This window comes from Chrysemys picta, chromosome 1, assembly GCF_011386835.1.
Source record: "Chrysemys picta bellii isolate R12L10 chromosome 1, ASM1138683v2, whole genome shotgun sequence".
Taxonomy (NCBI): Eukaryota; Metazoa; Chordata; order Testudines; family Emydidae; genus Chrysemys; species Chrysemys picta.
In genome coordinates, this window is record NC_088791.1 from 331,193,562 (window position 1) to 331,209,784 (window position 16,223).

General features: G+C 42.3%; 1 protein-coding gene across 1 annotated transcript in view; it reads left to right on the forward strand.

The window, feature by feature from the left end:
* Nucleotides 1-4,866: 4,866 nt before the first annotated feature.
* The window catches only part of RAB38 (RAB38, member RAS oncogene family), a 34,022-nt gene continuing 22,665 nt past the window's right edge, over nucleotides 4,867-16,223 (forward strand). The window contains exon 1 of the mRNA XM_005304071.4: nucleotides 4,867-5,172. Coding sequence (XP_005304128.1) covers nucleotides 4,968-5,172 — 205 coding nt within the window. The 5' untranslated portion in view covers nucleotides 4,867-4,967. The remainder of the gene's footprint in view (nucleotides 5,173-16,223) is intronic.

The following is a 16,223-nucleotide window of genomic DNA, read 5'->3' on the forward strand; positions in this document are numbered from 1 at the left end:
ACTACTTTTGCATAAAGCCATTTCACCACCCAGGAAAATATTATTTACTTGTATTGCAGTAGCAACCAAAGACCTCGATGAGGATTGAGGCCCTACTGTATTAAGTGCTGTACAAAGACGTGATGAAATCCTGGGCCCAATTACTACTGACTTCAATGAGATCAGAACTTCATCCATGGTCCCTGGCCCAAAGTCTATGATCTCTGGCACTGATGTCAGAGCAATCCTAAAAAACACTACTGTAGACAGGATTACACATCTTCCCTCAAACTACTACATCTAGTTTGTTGCAGCTTTCTGTTCTTGTTATTTATAGAATGCCTGGCGTGTATGGAGCACCTACCAGGCCACTAAAAGTGACAAATTCCCACCACAAGGATTTTATACCTGAAACAGACGTAGCATAGCAAGAGATGACAATAAATATGGGTTGAGAATGGGGAATGCAAGTACTTGGATTACAAAGGTAAAGTAATATGAGAAACTATTATTGTCACATATGTTTTCATTTTTAAAATAATTTGTATTGACAATAAAATAATTAGTCTATATGTGTTTGTTAGAGGAGACACAGATTATTAAAAGCTGAACATTAAAGTACCAAATAATCTGATATTTTGTTTACAGTATGCTTATTCCCTGGATCTCATAGAAATAGACTGATGGACTAGTTAAGATGTATAGAATAAGGTCACGCACCAACAATAGAGAGAAAAGATTGTCTTGTGGTCCCTTCCAGTCCTACGATTCTATCATTTTTGAGTCTATTATTTTAAGAGGTCTCTGATGGCAAGAGTTTAGCAAGATTCAAAGAGGGATTGGACATTTTTATGACAAACTGGAATATCCAGCATTATAATAGCGAATACTAACAAGAATTTTGAAAGGGATATAAAACCTCATGCTTCAGGGCTTAAGCCAAACTCTGATTATTAGGGATTGGGATAAGACATTAATATGTGGCAAATTATCCTACCCCTACCTACTATGGAGTTTCTTGCACCTTTGGCCATTAGTATTGGCCACTGTCAGAGATAAGATACTGACTAGATGGATGCTGGGTCTACTCCAATATGTAAATTCCTATATTTCCTATGTTCCTAACCACTCTTTGCATCAGTTTTCTCGTCTGTGAAATAGGGTCACTAATACACCCTTCCTCACAGGTGTGTAGTGAGCACTTGGAGATCCTTGGCTGGTAAATGCTGTATAAGTGCAATTTATTTGTGTTCTAGAGATATGCAGGAATAAGAGTCACATGTTGTATACCCAAAGGTAACAATGCAAAGTCAATGCGTGGTTTGACAACACAGGATCGGGCCAAAGTTAACAACTGTTTGGATGGAGTATGTTGACTTTTCCCCTAAATTGTTGCCATTTCAGTCTGGCTGACTACAGTCAACATAGCAGCTATTTAGACTCTGGGTGTGTCCAAAACACAGTGAGGAGGGGTGATCCCAGCACATGAAGGCATACCCAAGCAAGCCGTGATTGAGACAGCTCACAAAAAATAGCAATGAAGCCAAGGCAGCACAGGGACGTTCCCCAGGCGGGCTTGTAAAGCTAATGCCATGCTGCTATGGCTTCACTGCTGTGTTTAGCAAGCTAGCCCAGTTAAAGAGAGGTATGCCACATGTGCTCAATCACACCTCCAATATACAGGGTGGGCATACCCTGTCAGTAAGATTTTGTCAGGCATATATTAAGTAAAAGTCACGGACAGGTCATGGGCAATAAAGAAAAATTCACAGGAGCCGTGACCTTTCCCTGACTTTTCCAAAAATATCTATGATAAAATGGGAAGGGGCTGGGCAGCTGGGGGTGGCTGGGAGCTCTGGGCCCCACCACCACTGTGGGGGCCTCAGAGCTCCAGGGTCCCCCCTGCCACCAGCGGTGGAAGGAAGCTGCAGGATCTCCCTGCCCCCTCCCCAGAGGTGGGGAGCTGTGGGAATCCCCCTGCCACCGCCACAGAGGGGAGCTGCAGGGTTCCCCCTGTCCCCGCACAGCAGCAGGGGAGCTGCGGGGGTCACCCTGCCCCACTGTGGTGGCGGGAAGCTGCAGGGATCCCCCTGCTGCTGCTGCAGTGGTGGGGAGCTGCAGAGATCCCCCTGCCACTGCTGCAGTGGAGAGCTGCTGGGGTCCTCCTGCCCCATGGTGGCAGTGGGATGCTGTGGGGGTCCTCCTGCCCCAGGGTGGTGGCTGGGGAGCTGCTGGGGTGCCCCTGCTGGCATGGCTGGTGGGGAACTGTGGGGATTCCCCCCCTGCCTGCGGCGGCGGCTGGGAGCTGTGGAGTACCCCCACTGCCCCTGGAGGCTGAAAGTTTGGGGTCCCGCTGCCTCAGGCGGCAAGGGTATCTCACAGCTCCCAGTGGCCAGGGCTGACATCACAGAGGTCTTTGGAAGTCACGGATTCCGTGCCTTCCGCGACCTCCATGACAAAGCCGTAGCCTATCAGTGTCATTGTTCCACATAGAAGGACTACAAACAAGAGTGGATTGAATTTTTTTGAAATAAAGGGTTTATTTTATCTTTAAAAACAAAAGAATTTCAAGAAAAACTATTGACTTTTTTGAAATTTTCCATTTTCACAAAAATTTTTGCAAAACTTTTAAATTCAATTTGTACAGAAGTTTTTATGAAAAATCTTATTGAAATGGTTATTGGAATGTTTTGTTTACTGAAAACCTGTATTTTAATAAATGAAAAAAATCACTAATCATTTAAATAAACATTTGGATAAAAACTTCTATGAAAAAATTTTAAAAAATTGAAAAAAGAATAAATGGATTATTTCAAACTTGGCAAAATGGAAATAACTTCAAAACTTTTTTTCCATTTAAATATTTATAAATATTCTCTATCAATCTATTTCCTATTTAAGTTCTCTTACCACATCCATTACCATATTTAAAAATCATCAATGATGGAAAATCCACCACGATCATTGGCAAGTTGTTCCATTTGTTAATTACTCTCATCGTTAAAAATTTACACCTTATTTCCAGTCTGAGTTTGTCTAGCTTCAACTTCCAGCCACTGGATTGTTTTCTACCCTTTTCTGCTAGACTGAAGAGCCCATTATTAAATAGTTGCCTCCATGCAGGTACTTACAGACTGTGCAATATTAATTTTATATCATTCTAGGTTTTTAATCAAAATGTTGTGTGGTACCAAGTCAAATGCCTTACAGAAGTCTAAGTATATTACTTCAACACTATTACCTTTATCAAAGAATCTTATAATCTCATCAAAAAAATATCAATTACTTCAACAAGATGTATTCCATAAAACCATGTTGATTTGCATTAATTACATTACCCTCATTTAATTCTTTGTTAATTGAGTCATGTATCAGCTGCTCCATTATCTTGCCTCGGATCCATGTCAGGCTGACATCCCATTTGCCCTTTTTAAATATTGGTACAACATTAGCTTTCTTGTAGTCTTCTAGAACTTTCCCAGTGCTCACAGACTTATTGAAAATCAGTATTAAGAGTCCAGTGAATTCCTCAGCAACTTATAAAACTCTTAGATGTAAGTTATCTGGACCTGCTAATTTGAAAATGTCTGTTTCTATTTAGTAGTTTCTATTTAACATCCTTCGGAGGTACTAGTGGAATGGAAAGAGTTTTATAATCACCATATAATAAGACTGTATCATCTGTTTTTCCTCAAATACAGAATAAAAATATTTACAGAACACTTCTGAATTTTCTGCATTATTACTGATAATTCTACCCTTTTCATCTACTAATGGACTGGGATTATTTTTGTTCTTAATATACTTAAAAAACTCCTTTTTATTGTCCTTAACACTGCTGGCCATAGAGAGCTTCTTGTGTCCCTTGGCTTCCCTTATCAATTTTCTACAATTCCTAACTTCTGATTACCATGATAGCTCTCAAAATGAAAGCCTAGGTCTCCTAGCCTAGGCAAATCGGACCACTCATACTGTGTAAAGTTAAGCATACATATATGTTTTTGCAGGGTTGAGGCTTTTGATTTTGGCAAACAGAGCAATGACCACCCACATCCATATTCTGCAATACTGTCCTGTTTCTCATGAGTGAAGTTTATCAGCATTCCAGGAAAATGCTGCTGGAACTGGTGTGCATCATGTTTCATTTTAGATTCCAGTTCTATGAACAGGAAGAACAACACTAAATCAGTTGTGTGGAGTGGCTATGAGCTTGTTTACCCTTAAACGGTATACAATCTTAACTATTCCAGTATAGTTAAAGTGGTACAAATCCTCTAATGTGGAAGCAGTGATATTGATCTAAAGATCATATATATAGTGGCGTAACTATTCCTATACGGGAAAGGGAATAAGTCACCTTTGTACTGGAATAACTTCATCCACATGAAGGCTTTTACTGGTATAACAATTATGCTAAAAAAAACGTGCATCCCTAACCATAGGTATATCAGTAAAACTTTTAAGTGTATACCAAGCCTTAGCCAAGCTGTGATGATCTGAAAGGAAATTTCTTTTTCTTCTTTTTTTTAATGCCTGGTATGTTGCGTGCTTGTTGAAACACACAGAGGGGGAAATATCCATTATTAAAGGATGAGTGTTCTTAAAAACTGCCTTAAATCTAATTCACACATGAGGGACTCTCGGTGCAACAAGCAGTGAAACATGGCCAGGGCTGTCTATTGCATTGTCTTCCATGCAAACCCTGTAGTCCCTGTGGTATTACTTAGCCCACAGACACCTCACACTAAACTCTGCAAAAAAAAAACCTTTATTGGAAGACTTTTCCTGCTTGATTTGCTCTCATATTTCTTTCATCCTCCAGCTCGGCTGGCTGCTGGATCTGGGCGTTGCTGCTTCTGTGATAGGGGAGAGAGCCTCCACCTCCCTTCACTTTTTCCCTCCCTGGTTCCTCACTCCCTCTCTCCCCCTCAGCCTGGCAGGATCCTACCAGCAGAGCATGCAATCAGGGAGCAGCAGCAGCAGGGAAGATGCAGAAGCCTAGTCAGAAAGAGCATCTCTACAAGCTACTGGTGATTGGGGACCTGGGTGTGGGCAAAACCAGCATCATCAAGCGCTACGTCCATCAGAACTTCTCCCCTCACTACCGGGCCACCATTGGGGTGGACTTTGCCTTGAAGGTGCTCAACTGGGATGCTGAGACGGTGGTACGGCTGCAGCTCTGGGATATTGCTGGTTAGTACAGAGGGGAAGGGAAGTGACAGAGGGAGGGGTCCAATTCCCTTGCTCCCACATCTGTCTAGTATTGCACAAAGTATTAACCCAAAACAGCATCAAGCCTTGAACTGGGAACTACTGATGCTTTAAAAACAATGGAGGAGACCTAGGAGAGAACATCTCAGGTTAGATCAAAACTTCAGAGCTCCCCCAAGGGTGGGGGAGGGAGGGTATGCCCTCCCCTTGGGGATTCAGTGGTAAGGCAGTTCTGTCTAGTCTCTCTCATCTTCTTCCCCAGCCATGTACATGCACACTGTGACAGGGGCACATTGACAGAGTCTCTCATCACTTTTATGATTTCCCCCTCTCATTCAAATTGTTCTCACCCACCTTGCCTGACAATCCTAAGAGGTTTTGGGGTTTGGGCTGTTTTTTTTTTGTGGGAGTGGGAAAAATGGTCTCCTCATTGTGCATTTTCTGGAGGAAGAAAAGGCTCATCAGGATTGTTCATGTGATTTTTGTAGTTATTAACCGAGGAAAAGCTATTGTTGGGTTATTTTAGCAAACTTCTTCGATTTTTTTCCTTTCTGTTCCTCCCCTCTCCCCCCCCACCCCGGTGCAATCAAATAGAGTTATTCACACTGTTTTTTAAAAAAAAAACACTATTTCTATCTGAGAAATAACCTCACTTGTCAATAAATGGTTTACTAATATTTCCTAGACATTTTACAGTAATATAAAGCAAAATTTGGTAAATTATTCTGCATCATGAAAAAAAGAATAAAAAAGGAACAACATCCTATCACGCCTATTTTATTTCCATTTTTTAAACAGAATAAGGCCACATCATTGCAATAGATATTTTGGGAAAGTTTTTTTTTTTTTTTGCATTGTCCTATATTTTGCTTCTAATTAAAATCATGAGTTTTCATTTTCACAGTCTCTCTTTATAACCATTAATTGGGTTTCAGTGTGCAAAATGTAAATATGTCTCAACTGCATATTTAGCATGTCAGTACCAATTTTTCATTTAGTCTATATAAGAGAGGAACCTTAAATACAACTACTATAACTCAGAATTTTTTATACTACTATAACACAAAGGAAGGCCTTTTTCATTCAAATGAATTAAGAAGTTATCTTTACAAGTAAGGAACTTCAGAGAAAATTTTATCTGCTCTACTTACATTCTGACTTCTGACCTGTATTTTAGGTTTATTGACTTACTCTAGAATTACACCTACTAAGGCCAGCGAAATAAGAAAATTCTTAGCATTCTTTTTGAATAAGGGGATTTTATATACTTGTGTATTTGGCATAGACAGATGAGCTAGCTCATATCTGAGCTCTGAATTTGGCACTGTACTATCAAAACTACTCAGGCCACAGAAGATGGTTTATGCACAATATTAAAACTGTTTAAATCCTTAAAAACAGATGCAGCATCTCTAATGAGACATGTACTCACCGTTTTTAAAAACTTCTTTTGCATGCCTTGTTCCAGAGACTATATTAAACTGCTAATCATGTGCTGTTGGATCATATGATGTAGCTTTCAGTCAGGCAGCAGAAGGTTTGAAAGCAATTACACCAAGCAGTAGTATTCAATGGCTAGCACAATCTCTGAGTGATCACACATGACAGAGAGAATTACAGTACTTAAACTTAAACTGAATTGCTAAACTCCAAAAATCTCAATGAAGGTCAGTACAGTGCTCAATAACAACCAGAAGTTACCATCTGAGTTCTAGTGTCTGGCTTCTAAGGAGTTTTAGTTGCTGACCAATGTAAAATAGAAAATAACTTCTGTAAGCTACACTTTAAATTCAAACCAGCACAATTCTGGTTTTAAAGCTACCATGAGTAAGGCAGCTGGCTGGTGTGAAAAACAAGTTGCTTGAAAATCAGAGGGAAATAAATTTGATTGGGGACGGACAGTAAACACAAGCAGTGTTTTGTTTTGATTTGTTTCTTTTATTCTGACTGCTGAGAACCACTGCAAGCAAAATACAAATATCCAAAGTATAAGAGGGGACAAATGAAATTCCAGAGCTGCTCTGGGTCTATTTTGGAAAATATCTTTATAAGGTAATGCTTAGCTTTGCAGAGGAAGCAATGCCCTTTATCCTACAAAACAAATGGATAGGTTTGGCTTTGTATTAGGGAAACACTAAAAGCAGAAGATCCTGCAGATTTATCAGTCTGAGTTCCTATACGCTCCCCATTTCAATGTCACTGAATGTACTACCAAACATAGTGCTTACTCGCATGAGTAGATCAATTGTCCATTTCAGTGGCGCTACACATGGTAGTAAATTGCAGGATCGAGCCCATAATTTGCTCAGCAGAAAAAGTAGCGTGGGGCTGGATTCGGAATGGTGCTGAGCATTGACAATTGCTATTACAGCACCACCGAAGATTAGAGCCCCTGGAGACTGCATTATTTCTAGCATGAATTTATACTTTCCAGTGAGGTGTTTGTGCACAGAATAGCTCATTGAGACATAGAAGTAAGAGATGGAAAAGACAAAACTACCTCATTCAGTGCCATCCCCTGCCACTGCAGGAATATCCCTGATGGTATATCTCTTAGTATTCTTAATGTAGCAGAAAAAAAGGCATAATGAGATCTAATAACTAGAAGCTGAAACTGGATTAAATTTAGACTAGAAATAAAGCACAAACTTTAAACAGGGAGGGTAATTAACTATTAGATCAATTTAACAAGGGATGAGGTGGATTCTCCGTCACTTGACGTCTTTAAGTTAAGATTGGATGCCTTTCTAAAAAATATGCTCTAGCGAAGTTATGGACTTGATGCAGGAATTACTGGGTGAAGCTGTACAGCCTGTTTTCTACAAAAGCTCTGACTAAGTGAGCATAATGGTCCACTTTGGCCTTTAAAAAAATCTATGAATTTAGTGTTTTAATCAAGGCAAGTTCTAAAAATTCCAAGCAACTGTGTTTCCAGCACATCCATGGGGAGGGTATTCCACAAACCAATACTCCAGGAAGTTTTTCCTAATACACAGCCTACCTTTTCCCTATCTTAACCTCATCCTATTACTCGTAGTTATATTTCAGAGTATGTCCCTACATAAATACTCTTGCAACTTGGATTTCACACCCTTCAAATAGTTGTAGTCTGTTATCCAATCCTCCTTTAGCTATTGATTAGCCAAGAGATAGATAATTAGCTTTGTTAATCTTCCAGTCCCTGCATGCCCCTTATCTTTTTGTTGTTCTTTTCTGAGCTCCCTCCAATTTGTCAGTATACTTTTGGAAGGTGGTGCCTAAACCTTAAACCAAAAATACCAGGCATAGTTTGAATCAGAGCCTTGGAGGCAGACACTATTATCTACTTGGCCTGCAGTGGTATGCTTGGCAAATACAGTCCAGAACTGTTTTGAAGCCACAATGTATTATGCTGCAAACTCATGTCTAATTTGCTGTTCACTATCACTCCCTAGGTCTCTTTCAGAATTATAGCTTCCAGGTTTCCCTGTCCCACTGAGCACATTGGTTTCAATATATTTCTCCGATATATTGGTTTGCATTTTCCTAGCTTGGATCGACTCCTGTTACTTTTGCCCGTGTCTGCCCCTCATATTGAAGACAGCAGCATTGTAGTACAAACGGGTTTGTTTCCCATCCATGCCATTTTCACCTTCAGAGACAGACACATTTGCACAGATACTGTTCAAATGTTTAAAAAGCTGTAAAGTCTATAACAGCATTAGGTTCTATCACGAGCAAACGAGCCTTTCATTAATGCTGAGCATATTACGTCCTCAGTAGATCATGCCCTTAGAAGGATGCCAATCATTTTGGGTCATATGCACAAAGAAGATAGTCATGGTGATTTCTCAGCTAAGCTCCCTTGAAATTACTGCTCTGCAGTCATAAAGAAGAAGTCCCATGTCCTTAAATGCGCTTCTTCTTTCACTCTTGCACAGAGACTGTCTGTGGTTTGTAATGTGATCTGTCATCATCTACGGGCCTGGGCCAGCCCACTATACTTGCAGCCTGATTTCCAAGCTGCTGAAGTCTCAGTTGATGGCAGAGACTAAATCCACTGCATGCCAATTTAGGGTCCAGTCCAGCCCCCACTGAAGCTAATGACAAAATTCCCACTGATTTAAATGGTGCAGAGTCTTCCCCATAACCAGAGAAAGGCCATTTTGAGGTGGAAAGTCCCAGACCAAAAGCTACTCACTGGGAAATGGGGGGAGAGGGGAGGGAGGGGAGGGGTGTGGAGGTTTCAGAGCTCCCTGAAGAAAGAAAGCTCTTGACCCTGTCCATTTTCCCAGCAAAGGTTGGTGGTTACTTAAACCATAGGGATGGAGGAATACATTTAATCTCTTGTAGCTCCTGGTGGGCAAGCAGATGGATCTGGGCCTGGTTTTGGACTGGATTTTTTGTTTTAATTTTTACTTGAAAGTGGAGGTAGAAGGAGATGTCCTGCCCCCCACTCGCCCCAGTCACCAGAGAATATGGGCAAAAAAGGGAATTTGGGCTCAACTATTTTTAAGCTGTGAGTGGAATTCTCACATTACCCTAGAGTCCATGGGAGGGGATTCCTATTTCCCTTCATCACCAACCATTTTATTTTCAAATCAGTGGGACCCTTTGCCTCTCACAAGGTGACAGGAACTGAGTTGTCTGAACCAGGAAAGCCTGATACATTCAGTCAGTGACCCTTTACATTTCGCTCCTTAGCCCACTGACTTTCCATTAGCTGTTCATTAGGGGAGGTCCAATACCCAAATTTACAAGTGGACTTTCAAAGGCTTTGAAAATGTGGCCACTATTGTAGTGTATAAGAATTAGATACTACCCAATTCCTGAATACAGAGACCATACAAACAATTTAAAGGGGTAATACCTGGATCCTATACACTACAACTACATTTTCCCTCAATATCCTAATGTAAGGAATGGGCATTTCTTAGGCTGAATGAATGTCCATGACCTAGCATGAGGCTTCGCAGTGAAATGATTTAAAAATGTACTGTAACATGGACAAAACAACATATTAGTCCCTAATCTTGTTTTCGCAAATGGCTGAACCATTTTTGCTGAAACTTGCCAAGAAAATTCAGCCTGATGCAGACACCCTGTATGAGAAATTTCAGCCCAAACTGTTAATTAATTTGTATTAATTAATGGAGATATCCCATCTCCTAGAACTGGAAGGGACCTTGAAAGGTCATCGAGTCCAGCCCCTTGCCTTCACTAGCAGGACCAAGTACTGATTTTGCCCCAGATCCCCAAGTGGCCCCCTCAAAGATTGAATTCACAACCCTGGGTTTAGCAGGCCAATGCTCAAACCACTGAGCTATCCCTCCCCCCTTAAAGTTTGGCAAAAACATAGGCAACTGAAAACAGGATCTTAGAATAGAAACTATCAGGAAACCTTAACTATAGGCAGCACTACTAGCTCTGCCTATAATGTATTTCCATTTTTTCTTTTGTTGTTGTTGTAATTATACAAATAAATATTGACTTCCCTCAACTATCCTTCAGTGTAGCCATCAACAGGTGCTGCAGAAGTTGCTCTTGGGAAGGGATTTGAAGAAAACGGGGGGGGAGAGTAGTTTTATGGCTCAGTTAAACAAGGGTATTTCATGTGAAAGAGCTTTTGTGGGAAGAGTGAATGAATGGGTGCTCAAAGCTGGCATTGTCGACGGAGTAAAAAGGGTGATGGGGTGATGTTATAAGAGGCAAGAGTGGACAAATAGGGAGGAGCAGAATTGTGACAGGCCCCGAAGGTGATGACAAAAAGCTTTATACTTGATATGAAGGAAGCCAGAATGTTGCCATAATCAACATGGGAGATGATGGCCTGAATGAGCTGTGTGGGCTGAAGGAAAGGGTTAGATTTTAGAAATGCTATGGCGGAAGAAGCAGTGGTGTTTGGATATGGCCTGGAATTGTTCAGGGAGATGGGTGAGGAGTGAAAGATGACTCCCAGCTCCCAGGCCTGGTTGAGAAGCAGGATAGTGGCACCAATGACAGGGAATGGGGTGAGTGGAGGTGGCTTTGGAGGAAAGATCAGTTCAGCTGTGACCTGGCTTTTAACCTTCCACAATCTCCTAGCCATGGAGATTCTCTGAAAAAGTATTTATCCAAGGACATTTGATATAGGGGCTTGAATGAGGGTGAGCTGACTGAAGCTCAAATCATGTAATATGGGAATGCTGATAACTGGCTGCAGGGAAATATCTGCTCTCCAGTATTTGACTTCCTCTTCACTTCCAGGTGCAATTGAAAAGGGTGCTAGTGACTTATATAGCACTGTGTGTTTGGGTACTATCTCCAGGGGCAGCAGGTATCATAGGCAGGGGAAGGCTGTGCCTTCCCAAACAGCCAGGCGTGGCCCTGCCCATGCTCTGCTCCCAGGCCCCCTCCTGCTTCCCGCTCTGGCTCTTCCTAGTTCTCCTGTGCCATGGCCCCAGCTTGGGCTGGGGCTGGGGCTGCATGCACCACCCGCCCTCCTGGAGCTCCGGGGGTGGGGGCACTAGCTTCAGGCAGGGGCCGGTGGCCGTGGGTGGTGGGCTCTGGACTCCGGTGGAAGGGGCGGGGTTGGGGATTAGCCTCCTTGAGCCGGAGGTACACACTCTGCCCATGACTATCTCCCCAAGAAGTCACCTCTCTCTTCATGATCTTCTGTTGCAGCCGAAATCAACTACACCGCTTGACCAAGATTTAAATGTCTGGGAATGGCTGGCAGGGGGTCTTTAGTGGAGGGCTCTCAATTCTGGAATTAATTTCCTCCACTGCTGATAGCTCAAGTGACGGCCTTAAGGGCACTGTGCAAAGCCTGCCTGTTCCACAGACTCTAGCCAGATACGCGATAGAATTGTGGAGCAGAGAGCGTTTGTTTTAACGTTCGGTTTATATTTTTCAGACTCTGAGCAGATACAGAGGCAGTTTTTAAAGTATAACTGATCAGCTACATGTTCATGGTTGCAGTATAAATTATGATGTGGTTGCTGGTGAGATTATGTAGGGTGCATTTTTAGAAATCAGTAAAGCCCAGATTTCGGTGTCCTTTATCTTTACTTGTGTCGAATGATACCTTACACCTCACTAGTGGTTCCACTGAGACCAATGGTACCATTTGTGGAGTGAGGTTGTATTCAGATCCTGATTGCTCAAGGTGTATATGACCTTACTCCAGTACCTTGAGCTCATTGGGGGTCACTTGTAGAGTAAAATACGTGAGTGAAGGTACTTTGAATATGGCCGTAAATAAATAAATTGTGTGATCTGGAAAGAGATGCACTGTTGTACCCATGAGCCAAACAAACAACTATTCCTTAAATTTCTGCTGCTTCTGATGACAAGTTACAGCCCAGCCCCCTTCTCCCCATCCCTGTAAAGGAGGAAACCAAAGATCCTGTGAGGAGCAGGAGATAATCCTGGTGTCTCGATCAACACTCCCTCTTGCAGTAAAACAGGTTCTAATGTTCAAGGCTGTGTTTGAGATACTGCTGAGTGCATAATGACTGGTCTGTTTGCTAACTCAGTCACTGCACTGTCTGTGTCTAACTCCCCACTTGTAAAGCCAGGTTCTGCTACCTACACTCACAATGAATGGGACTGTATTCCATGAGTAATCCCACCGACTGGGATTAGGTATACCTGCAGAGTAAGACATTAGTTGGTATATGTCAAAATCCTTGGGGTAAAGGAGTTTGGCTGGCACTCTAGCTATAACACCACTTCAAAGCACCATAAAAACATTAATGTAAGGGATCACTTTTCCTTAATGAGGATCACATCTTAATAAAACACATGTGTAGTTTGTGGAGAAACCTCCTTTCCCATTCACAATTATACAAAATCCTTACGGCATCTAATGTAATTGGAAAAAGAACATCAGGAAAGAATTTAGGTCCAGACCTTCAAAGGTATTTAGGCACCTAACTCCCATTGCCGTTCAGTGGGAGCTAGTTGCTTAAATAACTTTGAGGATCTGGGTCTTGGTTACTTTGCTCAGCCGTTGGCTCCAAGTCTGCACGGCTTCTTTTTCTCCTCCTCCTAATGTAATGAGGTTGCTAATGTGGTCTCCGCTTTGTGAATAGCTGCTTTCACATGCATCCAGGCTCTTCTTTGCAATGAAGAACTTGGACATCTGTTAAAGCAGCTGGAGCAGGAGGCAGGGTCAACACTGTAGCACTTGCCAGTTCTTCGGGGACCACCAGTGGTGAATGGAGCACACTTTGAGAGCCTCTGCATTAAGTAATTGTTTTGATTATTAGTGACTTTGACCCAGGGACCCCTTGATGCCAACCAGCAGCAGATACAGGGGAGTGCATAGGGTTTTACAGGGATTCCCTGGGTCAGATATCTGCATAAAAGCTCACCGAAGGGTGGCATGTGAGGCCTCTACCAAAAGTCCATAGCCAAATGGTCGTCATAATCATTGCAAAATGTATGCATAGATAATATTTAAGGACTTATGTATCTATACTGAAAATTTTGCTCTTAAGGTCTTGGAGATAAGGCAGGTCACCAGGAGCTGACATACCTGTGAGATTTCTTTTCAGTCAGCAGGTAACTGACACCTATCTCTCTGTCTGACCACTTGTGTATTGTATGCCTCACGTTGTATGACTATTTGCATCCTAAGCCAATTGCAAACTGAGACACTGTGAAATCTACAAGGAAGGAAATCTACAGGATGAAACAAACTGCAGAGGAGTATCCCATTTATGAATAAAGACAAAGGATGGGGTGGTATATCTTGGAGTGCAAAAAGACATACCTTCACCTAAGAGGCAAACTGATTACGTGCATGTCTCAGGAAAGAAGGGTCACAGCCTGTCTAGCTGTAAAGCATTGTAAGGGTTTGGGGTGAGCATGGGATTAGACATGAGAGTATCTTAATTAAGTCTAGGCTCTAGAATGTGTTATGTTGTATATAACCATTTTTTCCCAATATTTCTACTTCTTGCAGCTATAGTACTTGAATGTCCATGCTTTGTTAAATAATCATATACTTTATTTCACCATTAACATATCTAAGTGCTGTGTGTTAAGCGGAGCAGAGATCTGAGTTGGAACTGGTAAGCGGTGGTGTATTGATTCTTTGGAAGAAGTGGATCAAGTGTCTAAGGGTTGGACACTCCAGGGAGATGCAGGGAGGGATCGAGGGTTGGAATGTGCCAATTGCTAATCTGTAGAGTGACGGTGGAGCTGCCAGGCCTAGCGGGGAATGCTTGTGTTGCTTGCGGACAGTGGAATTGGGGAGCTGACAGATTCGGCTTCCTTATACTAAGGGCAAGAGTAGCCACATGCCTCACAACCCTGGGTAGCCCCAGGAAGCATCACAGTGACAAACAACCTTATGCTGCAACTGCACTACTCACAAATAGATCATAATGGATTAACTACAATAAAGTTTTCAAATTTAGCCCATAACGTCAGTGATTTATCCCAACAAAGTTTTTGAAATACATGCAACAACTGGACTGAATAATGAGGCCTTTAGTTACACTATCGCAACAGGAACAGAGTATATCTTGTGCCAATTTACCAGTCATTAGTGTTACACTTGTCAGTTTACTGGTACAATGACTTGATACAGTCATGGTGCAGTACTTTACAGTGTACAGAATATTTAACTCATAGTTTCCTTAGAAAATAATTGGAGTTTAGTGAAAGTGGTTTATTCTGTGTATATGATCACACTGTTTGGATACCTAGGACACAATTCTTGCCCATTGGTTCATGGGCTGGTGACCACCTAGGTTTCAAAGAAATAATGTGATTGTATGAAAGATGAAGGACAACCCTCTTTTTTTATGACACAAAAATGCATACTACCTTACATGCTCTTGCCAGGAGGGACTTGTCTGCTAGGAAAAGGACTTTGGCTAGTGGCTGCAGAGTAGCTGCTTCAAAAAGACTGAGTGGGTTATTGTGCACAGACCTGTGCTCTCAGTTGTCCAAGGTAACAAAAGTCCAGCTCATATTGTTATATTGCATTGTTTAGAAAAAGGTCCAAAAGTTAAAAGACAGACTAGATTAGTCTGAACAAAAATGTCTGCTGATCCCACCCAAGGATGGTGTTAAGAACATCACCAGTAAACAAGAGTCTGGAACTGGAAATTAATGGCCCAAAATGGCACGTCAGAAATTAGGCCTAATTGGTGAACAAAATTAGGGCATGGACCATTCCACCCATCGTCCCTTTTTGGAGTCTTTAAAAAAGAGATTTTTTGGGGGGGAGGAACAAAATGTGGAGGACAAGTGGGACAAAACCAGTGAGCTCTACCATGATGATTGCCATGCCAACCATCTCCTGGGACCCAAGGATCCACCATGACACTGTTGGGCCTTCATTGTCTTGACCAGACCGGGCCAGAGAGAGGGACCTAGATGATACTGCCACCTCCACCAGTGTTAGCTAAATCCTGAACACCTAGAATGTGAGCCTTGGTTTTCCTGCTTCCACCTCCTTCCTCATGTGTCATTTTCCTTCCCCACTTTATTTCTTCTCTTTCCCCTAACTCTCTTTTTGCCTTTTGTTTAATGAACACCTGGCTTAGCTGGCCAAGACTGCACCTTTTGCAACACTGCTGTGAGCCTGTGACTAGACAGGCAGCTAAAAACAATGCCCTAAGCAGACCAGTGCTGGTACAAGTTTGGCAGGTCTTGGTGTGTCTGACCAGACCATGTGTTGTGCCTGTGTTTCTCCAGCAATGAGGTTGTAAGTTAGAGTCAGCGCCAGATAGAAGCTGCATTTTCTGTCTTTGCTGCTCCCCTTTTGCGTGTGTTTATCTTCTTTTGCCTTCAAGGAAATGGAAGAACAGATTCATGAGGGATTCCCTGCAGAAAGGCTGCCAGGCCTCTGCCAGGCCTCTGCCTCTCTCCAGAGACTCTGTCCTTCATTGGTGAGCCTCTTTGGGATGCCCAGACCATCATCACACCAGTGAGGATGCTTGACCATCACCACTGGATCATGAAAGACCCCAGCCTCATACATGTGAAACCCTGCTCTGTCTTCCCATCCCTCGTGTTCCTTTCTATCCCCCAACTTCCTCCGGTCCTCTCTCTTG